Here is a 14,579-nt window from a genome sequence, read left to right as displayed (position 1 = left end):
AAACAAGTAAACAAATACTGAAAGAACGCAGCATCTTGAAGTAAAATAACTAATTATATCATATTGAATTCTGTATCTGTGAATCTCAAAATGTTCAGCCTAAAATAAGTTACTATTCAAAATATTGCTAGACTCAGCAGCCAAACTGCCAAGTTCAATTATTTTAGTTCTAGTCATTTTTGCAGTTCATTAAGAAAATGTTTAAACCTTTTTATTTAACATCTTTGAATAATTTTACTTTTGGAATCCCCGCTGCACTGACCATGGTTTATTTGTTTTTAATTCCAGGTTTCATGTTTCAGGAAAATTTTCTTGTTTTGAATTTTGTAACATTTGAACTTTTACACTAACATATTGCCCTCCACTTATACATAAATCAGAAATTACATATATTTTTTAGAATAAAAAAAAAAAATCAAATAAAAAAATTTAGCATTCCTTTTAATAGTTTTAATTTCACATTTTTAAACATTTTAGTGATAAATTGTATCGTAATAATGTGGTGTGATTTAATAACTGATATTTAGACATTAAGCAGAACATCAGACAAATTAAAAACTGGTGAAATTCTACACATATCATGATGTGTAATATTTAAATGGTTCTCAAAAATCTGCCTTATTTCCACAAATTTCACAAAATATAACAAAAAAAGTTGTCATATTTTCAAAATGCTTAATTTTTCTAGATAAGTACACTAACATGCACCAAAGGCCAAAATAGTATGTAAAGCACTCCACACCGAAGCAATGCTGACAGCTGGAAATAACGAAAAAAGTTAGCTTTAATGATTACTTGTAAACCCCAACTGTTGTTTAAACGGAATAACACATTGCTTTTTTTCTTGAGTTTTGCACAGTTTTTATTTTTATTTCAAATTAAATATCAAATTAAATTCTATTTAAAATTTATGAAAAATAACATTTGGAGTTAGTTTCGTTTTTTTGTGTGTGTTGCTCTGAAATGTTATAGAAACAATTTTAAAACCATTGTTCATTTTATCCGTGTATTTTTTTGTGTTTTTCATATCTTTTTTTTGCATGTCAGGCCTTCCGTAGAGCAGCAATTAGTTTGACATTCATTTGAGAACAGCTGTTAAACCACTTCCTGTGCCTGTACAGACCCTGAGCATCCACCAGCGATGCGGAGAACTAGTTTTTACGATGACCTGTGAATCAAAAGGGAAGCCGATCCGTCCTCTGCGGCTTCCTGATGGAAACCTGGAGTTATGGAGTCATCGGCGCTGCTGGAGTGCAGCAGGTGCCCGCGGCCCCAGTAATGAATGGCCACCTGGTCCAGGCTTGTCATCCCCGGTGCTGGAAGAGTTAGCGCCCCTGCTTGGATGGACAGCAATTTGTGTGCTGGAGTGCGGCCGCTGGCATTTACAGGAACATCTGGGGGCCGAGTCGGGCCCTGACAGAGGGACGGCTCTCCAGAAAGTATCAAAATCCATTATATCTGCCATTACCCAAAGGTCCCAGGTGGAAAAGGTAGTTCAGTTTGTCATTTTTGACTTTTTCTGCTATTTACCTTTTTGGTTGTCTTGGGAACGTGAAGCCTCTCCAGCACTTGTGTTAAGTCAATAATGTCCCTATAACCACTGGACAGTGGCTGGGCCTGTAAATCATCTCCATATATTTATTGGTTCATCTGTTTTACTACAAGAACGTATGTCACAGAATCTTTTTTTTATTTAATAAAACGTAATAAATATTCAATTTAAATAAAAGGAATTGGAGAGATTTCATTTGGTTTTCTTCAGTGCAGTGGGAGCTGGGTCCAGTGCTTAGAAGTGGAAAAACTATGATAGAGTGCAGAAAAACATTAGTTTAATAAAATATTAAGTATTTGTGCAGTAATGTGGATGAAGTGACAGAACCTGAGTGTCCGGATGCTGCATTGACTTAACCATAAATCCCCTCAACCTCTCCAGGCCCACCGGGAACATCTGCTGAGTTTAGAGTTCCTCCTAAACTCAGACATCATTCAGAAGCTCAAGGCCGGCCGCCGTTACCGAGCGACGGGCCGCCTTGGTTGGTTACAGTCCGGTGTTCATTTCTCCGCATTCGTCACAGCGCTGCAGGATCTGGGCTGAGGTCGGACCAAGGTCACCTCAGGTCACCCATCCGTCTCACCCTGCATTGTCTCTTTTAAGAGCGTTCTTTGCGTCACTTTTGAAGGGAGCTCGCGAATGTTTCTGCTTGTGAACGGGGGCGTGCGGTGATGGATGCGCCGCGCTGACGGGAACATGATTACATAAACCGGGTGCTGCAGGCCGTTCAGCAGGCAGACGAAGCGCCATGTCACCTCTAAAGAGGCCGTGAATGAATGTCCCTGTCGCCACCAAGGCCCACTTCCTTAATCAGGGTGTCGGATGGTAATGATTAGCTTCCTGTGTGTGGCTTCCCGAGTTGCCGAGGCGTCCGCATAATTCATACGCTGTTAATAATCTGCCCGGAGAGACAATGCCCTTCTTTTCTTTCTGAGCTTATCCGTCTCTAATCTGAGCCGCATTCCAACTTATTTTAAATTAAATTTAATTTATTATGACAAGTGCTTTCCTGGAATAAGGCTTCATGTTGGAGGATACAGGGGAATGCGAGGTGATTGCATCTAAATCCCCTCCCTCCACCCTCCTCTGGAGGTTTAGTGATGCACCGGGCTGCAGCTGCAGAGGAAGCAGCAGCGGCGGTGGTGGATCTGCCGCCGTAGGTCACGGCTCGGGAGGGAGGTGGATTACCGCCGCATCATTATAGTCAGAGTCTGTGTCCAAAACCTGGATTAGTAACATAGAGAGGGATTAGGCTTTATTATCCTACTCTGGCATCTGTTAAGGCCACCGGTCCTTGAGAAAAACATATTTTTGCTGTTACAGCCTGCTCGGTATGGGGATCCTGCCTTTACGGCGGCGCCGCTAACCTTCCTGTAAAGTCACATGGTTCAGAAATCCGATTTCATTAAGCAGCTGTTGTTGTTCTGAGCCGCAGACACAAACCTTCATGTGTTCTAATGGGATTTTATGCCAGGGGAAAAGAAGAAGTTTTTATATTAATGTGAAATATATCTCAAAGCAAAATCCAGTACAGAAACCAACCTCTGGAAACCCTTTTAGAGGGGTGTTGAAAGTGTAGGTCAGGGGCCGTTTGCAGCCCTTGGAATGATTTTGTGCGGCCCTTGATGACAACTTAAGAATGGCATAAATTTGGTTTGCCAACTCAGGAAGTGATGCAGGCACAGAAATCAGACTATTCTACTTGTTTCATTAATATATGATGTCTTTAAGTCATTGCTTAGCAACTAAAATAACTAATTAATTTTTATAATTGGTAAATTTTCCTCAGTTGTCAGGTCATCTTAAACAAAAGCAACAAAAGATGATCGGCGATCATCAAGAAACTGAAATCGGATCATTTCTACTCACAACACTAGAGTCGGTCTAGTCTACAAAATTTCAATAAAATGTGTTTGAGTGGTTGGGCATCTGAAAAAAAATATGAAAAGACGCAATCTGAAAGAAGAACCAGTTGACAGAAGTCGAGTGTGTTTGATGATTCAAGTTCACTTTCAGATAAAAGTCAGCAGATACTCTAAATGCATCAGTCTCCTGTCTCAGCCTGTTGTTTGCCTTCCAGACTGAGGAAATCTGCAGCTAAATGAAATCACTTAATTTTAAAATTACACAATATATTCTCCTTAAAAGCTTTTGTTAAGTTTGCATGTGAAATCCATCCAGCAGCCTTTAGTTGATTAGTCTCTTTATTCCAGCCATCAGTGCTTGTGGACGTGGCATTGAATTACGGTGCACATTTGTCAATAGCATTTACCTTCATGCTCAGACGCGCTTCAAGGGAATGCCGTTTGCAATGCGGGGCTTCCACACAAAAGAACCATAAGAGTTAACCTTGAAGTATTGATTTCCTGCCACGGTGTACATGTGCCATAAATCCGCCATAAATCCATGGCTCTCTGTTCATTTTTCTTCCTGTCTCCCTCCAACTTTTCTCTCCCCGTGCAGAGATACTGAGCGGCGGCGTGTACGTGGACCAGAACAAGTTCCTGTGCCACGCCGACACCATCCACTGGCGCGACATTATCAAGAACCCCCAGGCGGAGCTGCTGGTGGTTCCGTCCAACAACAGCAACAACGGATGTGAGTAAAGTCCAAAAGCACCCCTTTTCCCCCCAATCTCCCAGCGTCCGTACGGACCCACGCATGAACATTCATGACCTATCGCTTTTATTTCATTCTGTTTGCCTGCTGGGTATTTGGAAGCGAAATCACTTGGTGTTAGATCAACATGCGAACCTTTCCAGTGGAGTTGAAACCAGCATGGCTTTTGCAGCAAAGCCCATGGAACTGCTGTCGGCTGGGCTCTTTGTAAATCTCAATAAAGCTGACAGCTAGTTTGAAGTGGCGCGGTTCCCTCTCTGTCCGGTGGACATTTGGTGTCAGACGAACTGGCGGTTGAAGACAGACTCTTGCAAACTTTTCTGTGTGTGTATCTCAACCTTTGGGTGAGTTGAAAGGATACATTATGAGGTTTGTCTAGACAATTTGTGAATTTAACTTGAATAAATTATCCTCACTGCTGTGACCACCTCTATAGAGGCTGGTGCTCTGGAAGTTTGAGACAAACTGGAGTTAACACAATGCTAACTCCAAGGAAATGTTGCTGCACATCAATATGGAAGGGGCTTTAAAACACTTTGGAGTGAGAGAGATTAGTCATGAGTGAAAAACATCGGAAGAAGTTGCCAAGCTTCAGGTTTATTCAAGTCTCAAAGGGAAATTAACTTGAAACCGTAGCAAACCAGACCTCATGGAGAGCAGGTTACTGAAAGACCAAGAAAAACATTTTGGGAGAGACCTTTAGATGCAAAATGTGTGAAACATTGTTATTTTGTTGATTAGATGGTGCTGATGGAGGAAGAGAGTGGTGGTGGTGGTGGTGGTGGTGGTGGGGGGGGGGGGGTAAAGCACTAAAGTGTGGAGGAGGTGGGCCAACAAAAATGACAAGAGAGTGCGTGGGAGTGGAGGTTGCCAAATTGGCGCCCGTTGCCAAGATGTAGACAGTATTTAACATTGGGACCTGTGGTGGGAGTGGCTGAAGGGGCCGGGTGACAATCGGCGGCGTTGTTCCACTCACTGTGTAATTAACCCATAGTCAATTAAGTCTTGATGATGGGCCACAGCCAGATGAGCGCTGTCAGGTCCCACTTTCCCTGACAGAAAGGGAGTAGAGGCCCTGTTTTCACGCTCTTCTTCCTCACCAACCACAACCACTCTATTGTCTCGTCAGCTCAGGAGTTTCCACAATTGTGTCCCTGTCACCAGTCAGGAGAAAGTTTTGGCGTCCCGCTCGCTGCGACGTGTCGGTTTCATTGGAGTTTGTCTGACGTGTTTGCTTTGTTTTCCAGGCAGGCGCTGCCATCGCTCCTGCATCGGACGCTGCTGGGGTCCTCAGGAAAGCCAGTGTCAAACATGTGAGTGTGGACAGTTTGTATCTGGATCTTCTCCATGGCAACCCCAGACCTGGTTATTACTAATCTGCTTTGGCTTTTTAGCCAATTTTTTAAATAGCTTTAACCCAACGAGAAAAGACTCGATGCACATTTATGGTATTTACCATTAGCTCTCTAGACTTTCTGCCTTTCAAAAGTTTTAACTTACCCACTGAGTCACAGTCTGCCAAGTAGACCAAACACAACCGCTATCTGGAAAACTCATTAGACACCCTATGTAGGTATTATCTGGCTCTCATACCGGTATTAGGAGGATCAGTTTAAAGTGGCTCCTACTCCTTATCCAGAGATGATGAGCATCAAATGTGACCGAACACAATATGAGGGCCTATTTTTATCACTATTTCATACCCACATGGCCCCCATAAGCAAATGTTTAGAAACTAGCATGTGTATGTGAATCCTATGTGAATCATTTTCAGGATGAGTTGACGTTAGTTTCGGTGTGGGACCTATTTGGGTTCCATTACATACTAGAAAACCCTTTCGGGAACCTTTAGCCTTAGCTGGGTCTCATATAGGTCTTATGGAAATGAACTGAAATAACTACATGGAGAGCAAACCTTAAAGGCATTTAGGACGGGGTGTATGGAGCCTATTTAGGATGGGGCTGTTCTAGGTTGTACCTAAATACACCCTAGAGCAAATGAAGACGTCAGGTGGGAAAACGTTGCCTGGCATCAGAATAGGGTTCTTGTTCTTCTTGTCTTGCCCCCAACTAAAACCTCTTATTTGTTGTCAAGTCTCACTGCCAGTTAAAGTCTGGTTTGGTTCTAGCTTGGTTGGGTGTGTCTCCATTGTTTATCACTATGTGATGACCATAACCGGAGCTGTGGTCAACGCTCCTGTGATGTCATTTTGCGCATGCGGACAGTTATTGGGAGGACAGTTTCTCCAAATTCTCTTGCCATATTTGTGAATTGCAGGTTGCTTTGGATGCAATCCTTCACCACAATTAATTAAAGTTTTTGGATCTCAAGGTTTGACCATAGAGTTATTGATTTTTAGCTCGCCGTTTCACCAATTACTGCTGGCCAATCACTGAACGCGTCTGCTGTCAGTCAAATAGCCAAGGGGTTCCAAAAAATGGGGAGGAACCGCTTAAAATGGAGCCGATACTGGCACAACCAGTTCTACATGACACGTAGGGCCAAGTGGGGTTATTAGTCATTCTTGATTAAATCTGTTGTAATTGTGCAACACATCTAAGACCCAGATGGATTGGGTTCCCATTTTTCCATAGAGTTAAGTTAGTTCAAACCTTTGAAACTAAGTCATTATGAGCCAATGTCTCATTGGTCTCACTTTCTTAGAGCATTTCATATAAACGCCCCATACTTCACTATGTTTGATTTTTGATTTTCATATAAATAAGAAAATGTATCTGTTGGCACAATCATTGGTGTCGACATCTAAATCAAGGAGGAGCTCAGAAAAAAAACAAACAGCTGTTTTAGAGAGGATTTTCTTGCTGCTCTTATTGAATTAGTAAAAGCTGATAATTTAATAAACCAACAAGCTGTGGAACAATAAACAGGCAGAATGTTCAAGAAGTGAACCCATGCGAGTGTTAGCAGTTTGTAGAATGAATGCTGTTTTTCACAGATTAATGAACCACAGAGGCTTGTTGTTGTTCCACATCTGTAGTGTTATGTTGGCAGCCCAGCAGTTATTAATTCCTCCAACCTTCTGATTGCTGGCTGCTACGTTCTGCTTGGTGTGTAAATCTGCGTCTTAGCTCCAATGCAAAAAAGAAAACGGCTTTAAGAGAACCGTAATGTATAAAAATTAGGACACAATTTTAGCAATACTGAGAAACTTTTTTGAGGACTGATATAAAACTTAATAAAAGATAAAGAATAAACTAAGGTATAAAACTTTGAATTCTTGCAATAATTGGATGAAAAACAATGAAATGGAAAATCCTGGCCTAGTCAAAGTTAGTTTTGGCACCACTGAGATGAAGTGGAGTGCATCCCTCTAACCTCACAGCTAGGAGTGAGCTAAAGTGTAGGAAGATATTGATATTTTCCTCTGCAATAAAATATATTTTTGCTGGGGTTTTTTTTATTTAATGAATAAAAACTGGTTACATTTTCTATAAGATAATACAATCAGACCATTATTATTATTTAAAGAACATTTTATAGTCACATTCTCACAGGGTTTCCAGATACTTAGCAACAAACGTTTTTGGCAACATTGCTTTAAATAGAAAAAGAAAAAAATGGAAAATAGAAAAAGAAAATAAATAACTGAGCTTTAGAACTATTATGGCAGCAGATAAATACAGTTTTTTTTTCTTGTTGGTTTTTTTTTTTTAATGGCAAACGGAAATCTTTTCTTTCCCTTTCTCGGGAGAAGCTGCTGCTTTTCCCTGCACCTCCGACATGGCACCTCTGATTCGTACCTGCCAAGCACAATTTTCAGCTGCTTGGCTCTGAGCTCAGGCTGGAGGAGGAGAGTCTCTCTGGCAGGTGTTGCGTGAACCAGAGGGCGCTTCACGTTTTTTTTTTTTTTTCTCTTTACGTCTGTCTAACTCTGTAAGTATGTGCTCACAAATCCACTTGTCTCGACCTTTAGGAAGCAGAAACCTTTCATTTCATTCGTGTCACATAACGGTCGCGAAGGCTGAGGGTGGTGGTATATTGTCTCTTTTAGGAATGTGGGTGTGTGTGTGTGTGTGTGTGTGTGTGTGCGTGCGTGTGTGTGTGTGTGTGTCAGACCTTTTAAAATTCGGTCTTCTCACTTCTTGGGCAGTGACAAAATCGGTGTGTGCAGAGCAGTGTGACGGTCGCTGCTTCGGGCCTTACGTCAGCGACTGCTGCCATCGAGAATGCGCCGGCGGCTGCTCTGGCCCCAAGGACACCGACTGCTTTGTGAGTCTGCTCTTTGATTTCTCTTCTTTAACTTTTGAAACGATCCCCTTTGCTTCTAATGCTTTTACTAAAGTGTAACCTTGTTGAATTTTTCCCCACATTTTATTGGGTTAAAACCACCAACTTCCATTAATTATGTTGGAATTCATCGAATGAAATCTACTGCAACAAATTTCCTTCAAAAGTTATGAAAGTTATAAAACAAAAAACAACCTCATGAAGTTCAAGAACAGCAGCAGACAGGTCAGGGAGAAAGTTGTGCAGAAGGTTAAAATGATATCCCACAGAAACATGGAGGTCCACCTCGACAGTGCAACGCTCCAAAAATCTGACCTTTATGGGAAAGGAAGGCTTTAAAAAAGACGCTGCCGAAAGAACGTCCACTGCAAATTTTCCAAAAGCACTTTGGTGGTGGTAGCATCATTTTTGAGGGACTATTCACACAAAATTAACTATTTCCTTTTTTTTTTTTTGTTAGCATATCAAAAATATTCCAAAAATGCAGCTTACGAAGCTAAGCTAGCTTGTCGTAGCTATTGACATCAAGCAGCCAATAAGCTACTTGATGCACTATTGGCTGGTGTTAGCAAACCAGCATATTCGGGAATACCTTTCATTTTCCTTTGCGCCGACTGGCTGAACCCAATAGCCAACATAAGGGAGACTGTAAATGTTAGCTTCTTTGGTAGCCCTAAGACCCTTTCTACTGCGTGAATGAAGGAATATTAAGGTATGTATGGTGTTTGAGCTATTAAAATAGGCAGCCAGAAGCATTTTTAGAGGATATTAGCTATTCACCAACCAAGTATGTATGACTGCAGACACCTAATTCATCAAGCTGGTGAAGTAGGTGAAGTAGGTGTTTACCAGCTAGCTGTTGTAACTTATTAAGCACTTAGACTGGCAGACTGTGTTAGCTAGTCTAACATTAGTGACGTCTTCATAACTTTTCTTTCCGCCTCAGTTAACACAGAACTTCCTGTCACATTTCAAAATAAAAGCATCAGCATATGCTTTTATGTCCCTACTGTTTAAATAATTAACAGTAGGGATTTTTTTAGAGATGTTTATAAGTAGGGAGGGCTAAATCTTTATACCTTGCCACTACATTTAAGAAAAATCCATTTTGTTTCCTGAAATAATGCGAAACTGACACGAGTATTAAGAAAAGTAAGGGAATATAATTTCTGTAATATTTCTGCTGCCGAAACTAGCCAAGCAGTGTCTGTGGTGAACTGCCCACTTTGAGTCTACCGAGAACCCCCTCCCATAACGCCCACTAATACCGCTAGTCCTCTGTTAGAATGGACCAGTCAGAGTCCAGTTCTAGATCTAACTGAGAATTCATGGCATATCTCGAAAATGTACGTCAACACACACAATCTCCATCTAAGACATTCAGCTTTAATTGCAGCCATATGTCAGTTCTGCTCTACTTTCTGTCATTTCTTCAGATTAAAATTAAACCAGTTTGTGGTTGTAATGTGATAAAATGGTAAAAAGGGACTTTCCAACGCTCTGTGCCTGTTGACAAACCATTTTACAGGCTTGTAAAAGCTCACTGTTATCAAATTTGGGATTTGGCGTTCCAATTATGACCGTTTTTATCACCCCAACTTCTTCTTGTTTTGCAAACTTGCACGTCGACGAAGTGGATATTGCTGCTGTAACTCACCTAAAGGCCCGTCCAACTCAATTACCGATGGCCATGGACGTCAAGACGCTTAAAGGGGGCTTTATGGGAGAACATTACGCCGTTTACATCATGGCCTTGGATCAATGGCTTCAATTTTTCTCCCATTTGGCATCCGCAGAGACGGGAAGCAGCCGCATGATTCGCATGTTGGAATGCGGCGTAAAAATGATGTGCTGCTGTAATTCTCCTTCCCTCACTGTGACTGATGTCTCTCACCTCAACAGCAACTCCACACCTTTATGGGAGGAGATGCAAGCATTTAAAGTTTGGGCTTATTCATTTATTTATTTATTTTTTTCTGGAAGAAGCCACAAATGTTCATCGCACTAAAAATTAAAAATACAGATTGAAATATTTAATTTAAATTCTATTTTGCACCAATTCATAACTAATGTCTTTAGTTATATCCAAAAACATAAGCTCAGTTAAAAGTGGGCTATTGACATTTGCCAAGGGCAGCATTAAAAAGGGCGTACATGTGTATTAGATTTATAATTATAACGTTTAACTTCCCTGAAGAAGTTTTTTATTCTTCTTCTCTTTCTTTTTTACCTTTTGGACAGCTGTTTTTGGTGTGTAACCATAGCAACAAGGTATTGTTTTTGCTTCTGGGAGCAGCTAATTAACATTTTCTAAACTTAAATATTCCTTGAACTACGACCCCGAATCCCAGAAAAGTTAAAAAGGAAGCTTCATGGATGAAGAATAATTTCCTCCAGCATCTCTCTGCCGGCTTTCTATTCATGCGACTAGACCGAAATGGAAACAGGAGCAGCAAAGGGTGTGGATTAGCAGTAGTAACTAACAGCTGATGATGTCCATCAGGACGTGTTGCTGTGGAATCTCGTCTCTGCTACCTGGATACTGAACTGTTAGTATGTCATGCTGGTTATGAGACGGTTATAGAGCAGGTCTTCAGTCAGAGGCTTCTTCAGATTCGATGCAAGACTGACTGCTTCTTCTTTTGGGAGAAAAAGTATTGTTGAATCGTCTTATACTGGATATTCTATGGATGTAAAGTTAGCGCTCCCATTGTGTTATGTGCATATGCACTGCTATCACTGCTGATGATAACAGACTCGGCATAAACATACAAAAACTGATAAGCATTCACTGTGTAAGGTGAGGAGTGAATATTTGCATTTATTTCTGTCTTCCATGTTTTTGTCAACATAGAGCAGGGGTGTCAAACTCATTTTCGTTTTAGGCCAAATCAAGAACACTAATGCTCTTAAAGGGCTGGTTGTACCAAAATGTATTGATAAAACCTGTTCACAAACTGTTAAAATATCAATGAATCCTTAAAATCCCTCCAGGATTTTCTGATTCTTTGTGTGATTTTTTTTTTTTTTTTTTTTTTTGCAATAAAAATCAAAGTGTTGGGAAATATTTGCCATGTTTGTGCTTATTTATGATGGCAAATGTGACTTTTTAATTACTTGCTGTATAGATTATTGTCTGTAATCTGACATCAATTAAAGCTGAGGCAGCTGTTTAGTACAAGTAAGAAAGCTCTTGACAATTTTTGAGAAACATTTGCAATAAACTCCCAATTGTTAGTGCAATTTGTTGATTTTTACGTGAATTTCCACGATAATTCTCAAGAAACCGGAGGGACTGAAGGACATAATTTAGCAGTAAACAAATAAAAACTGCATTGATTTGATTGAACATAATATTTAAGCACACTTATTGTTTAGTCTACAATCCAGAGGGCCACATAAAAAGCTACAGCGGGCCAGATGCAGCCCACGGGCCTTGAGTTTGACATACGTGACATAGAGAGTCGGATTTTATGATTGTATTATGATGTCGTAACATCCACTGCTGCCAGTAGATCACAGTGACTATATTGTTACTCCTGTATTATCTTGCAGGCCTGCACCAACTTCAACAACAGCGGCGCCTGTGTCACCCAGTGCCCCCAGCCGTTTGTCTACAACCCCACCTCCTTCCAGCTGGAGCCCAACCCCCGAGCCAAGTACACCTACGGAGCCTTCTGCGTGAAGAAATGCCCCCGTAAGTCCGAGGCGCTGTTGACGCTCATAAAGGTGTTAATGAAGTCTTCCAGAAGAAGCGAGCATGCTCTAATCTCCGCCGAAATTAGACTCCAGACGATTATTGCGAGGCAAGATAAGTGGCTCCAGCCTAAACAAATGGTGTATCTCAATTAGCTAAGTTGCCGCACCATCTGCTTGGACTGATGTCGGCAAAGAAGCAAAGAGCAGTTCTCCGTTCTCGGCTGTGGAGGGTCTGCAGTGCAGGAGCAATTAGCCCAGCGTGAATTAAAAGTCAGGCGACAGATTGCATATTCCGAATCCACTGATCATCAGATGAGATTTATCATCCCTCAGCTCTGGGTTTGCATCGTCAGAGGGAGCGTCTGTGTTCATGGCTTCTCGTTTCTGTCAGATAACTTCGTGGTGGACCACAGCTCCTGCGTCAGAGCGTGTCCCAGCAACAAGATGGAGGTGGAGGAGAACCGCATCAAAATGTGCATCCCATGCACCGACATCTGCCCTAAAGGTGAGTCGTGTTGTCATCCGTGTTCACAGTAAATCCAATTCTGGAGTTTTGCTTTCTGTGATCTGAAAATTGTTTCCGGTGAACGTTCCTCTCCGGAGGAGAAATGCGGCGTCAATGAAGGTCAGACGTTTGATCCCGACATCAGTCGGAATGTTAATTAAGAGAAAATAGCCTCTTAATGAGAAGTGGCTACCTGAAGTCGTTTTGCTACAGAGACGTCAGCTAACGGCCCAAAATGCCTGTCGTGGAATTAAGCGGCATTAGCTCAGTAGTGAAGATTATCCTCTTCATCAGGTTGTTCTCCACAAAGGTAACCGATCTGCCCTTTCTCTTCAGAGAGGACGGCAATAATGTTTTCCTCCAGGCGGCGCGCCGCGGCCGCGCCATCAGCCGATTGGCCGATCCCCTGATTACATCGTCACGTCACCGGGACGGGTTAATGAGGGATAGCCCAAGGAACTGTGGGAAATGATAACAAATTAACATTTCAGATATGGAATTGGCCGGTATAAATCACTATCAGAAAGTGGTTACACCACTTAATGCCAGCCTTATTCATCATCCCTCCCTTCTGCCCGTGTCAGAAACACTTGGCTCGCGCCGGGTTGAGTGTAATTAATGCAGATGTAATGAATTCATTATGGAGAGGGAATGGATGGAGATTGGCCCGTGCTTTCATCAAAAGAATTCAAATGCGTGGAGCGGGGCCACGGCCCCGCCGGAGCACCAAAGGACTTTATTTTGATGAAAGAGGATGGGAGGGAAAACATTGCAAAGGGGAAGAAAAATGGCTTCTAGAGGTTCTTACAAGGACACCTTGGACACCTCGCCACGACAACACTAACTGCCAGATTGACGTGCGACTGTGTTTGCGTTGTCAGTGTGCGACGGCATCGGGACGGGCAGCCTGCAGACGGCTCAGACTGTGGACGCCAGCAACATAGACAAGTTTGTCAACTGCACCAAAATCAATGGCAATCTCATCTTTCTCATCACCGGCATCAAAGGGTGAGTATCAAGATCAGTCATTTAGAAATATATGACCGGAATGCAGAGAAACCAAACAGAATACCAGCCACACAAGAAAAACAAAACCCATCCAAATGATCAAGCACAGTGATGCTTTGGATTTGTTTTTGCAGCTAGAGCCATGAAGTTCTCTGTGAGAGGGTTCAGATCATTCCTTAAGGCTGTTGAACCTTAGGGTGTACTTACTTTATAGAACAGGGTGCTTTGAACATTTCTGTTTGCCGCTAAAAGAAAATCCGAATGGAGACCCAGAACTTAGGCAGCGGTGAGAAACTATTTCCCTTTTGACCTTGAAACACTTTGGAACATTGGCTTTCCCTTCTGGACCTTTGATCTCTAGAACTGGATCTAGTAGAAGACAGAGAGATTTCTACCTGATTGACCAGTAGACCTGGATTATACTTTATTTATAGGTTTATATCAGTGGGGAAGTTGCAGACCAGGGTAGACAATGTTTGGTCAGAACCACAGCGTACCAGCTGCCAAGCACGGTGGCAGAGGAATACAATCGTTGAGTTTGTCTTGAATGAAGTGATGGTCTCTGAAGTGATTGCTGTGTGTTTCATAGGGACATGTACCACGGCATCGGACCTTTGGACCCGGAGCGTCTCAGTGTCTTCCGCACTGTCAAGGAGATCACAGGTGACCCATTTGGTTTGTGTTTACTGGTATGTGTGTGTGATGGTTCAACAGACTTTTAGAGTGTGTGTGTTTGAGTGTGTATGTTTATGCATTAGCTGTTACAGCCCTAAAGGGGCCTGTCTACAAACCGCTTTTCTTCATATTAAACAGCGACTTGCAGTTGAACCAAACGGCTAATGGAGTGAAACTGCATTTTCATTATGAAAACACCAGCAATAAAAAAGAGCAATGGCCACTCCATCCCCCGCCATTTCCTGTTCCATCCCTGTTAATGTCATTTCCAT

General features: G+C 42.0%; 1 protein-coding gene across 1 annotated transcript; it reads left to right on the top strand.

The window, feature by feature from the left end:
- The first annotated feature begins 6,950 nt into the window (after positions 1-6,950).
- LOC148160773 (receptor tyrosine-protein kinase erbB-4-like) lies at positions 6,951-13,666 on the top strand. The gene is made up of 4 exons (XM_088014885.1): positions 6,951-8,402; positions 11,976-12,117; positions 12,511-12,624; positions 13,506-13,666. The coding sequence occupies exons 1-4, from the start codon at positions 8,073-8,075 to the stop codon at positions 13,634-13,636; spliced, it is 717 nt and encodes a 238-aa protein (XP_087871011.1). The 5' UTR covers positions 6,951-8,072; the 3' UTR covers positions 13,637-13,666.
- Positions 13,667-14,579: the final 913 nt, after the last annotated feature.

The sequence above is a fragment of the Poecilia mexicana genome, unplaced genomic scaffold (assembly GCF_051168715.1).
Source record: "Poecilia mexicana isolate PSO_F unplaced genomic scaffold, ASM5116871v1 scaffold_2, whole genome shotgun sequence".
In the NCBI taxonomy this organism is placed as follows: domain Eukaryota; kingdom Metazoa; phylum Chordata; class Actinopteri; order Cyprinodontiformes; family Poeciliidae; genus Poecilia; species Poecilia mexicana.
This window is presented reverse-complemented; position numbering and strand designations above follow the sequence as displayed.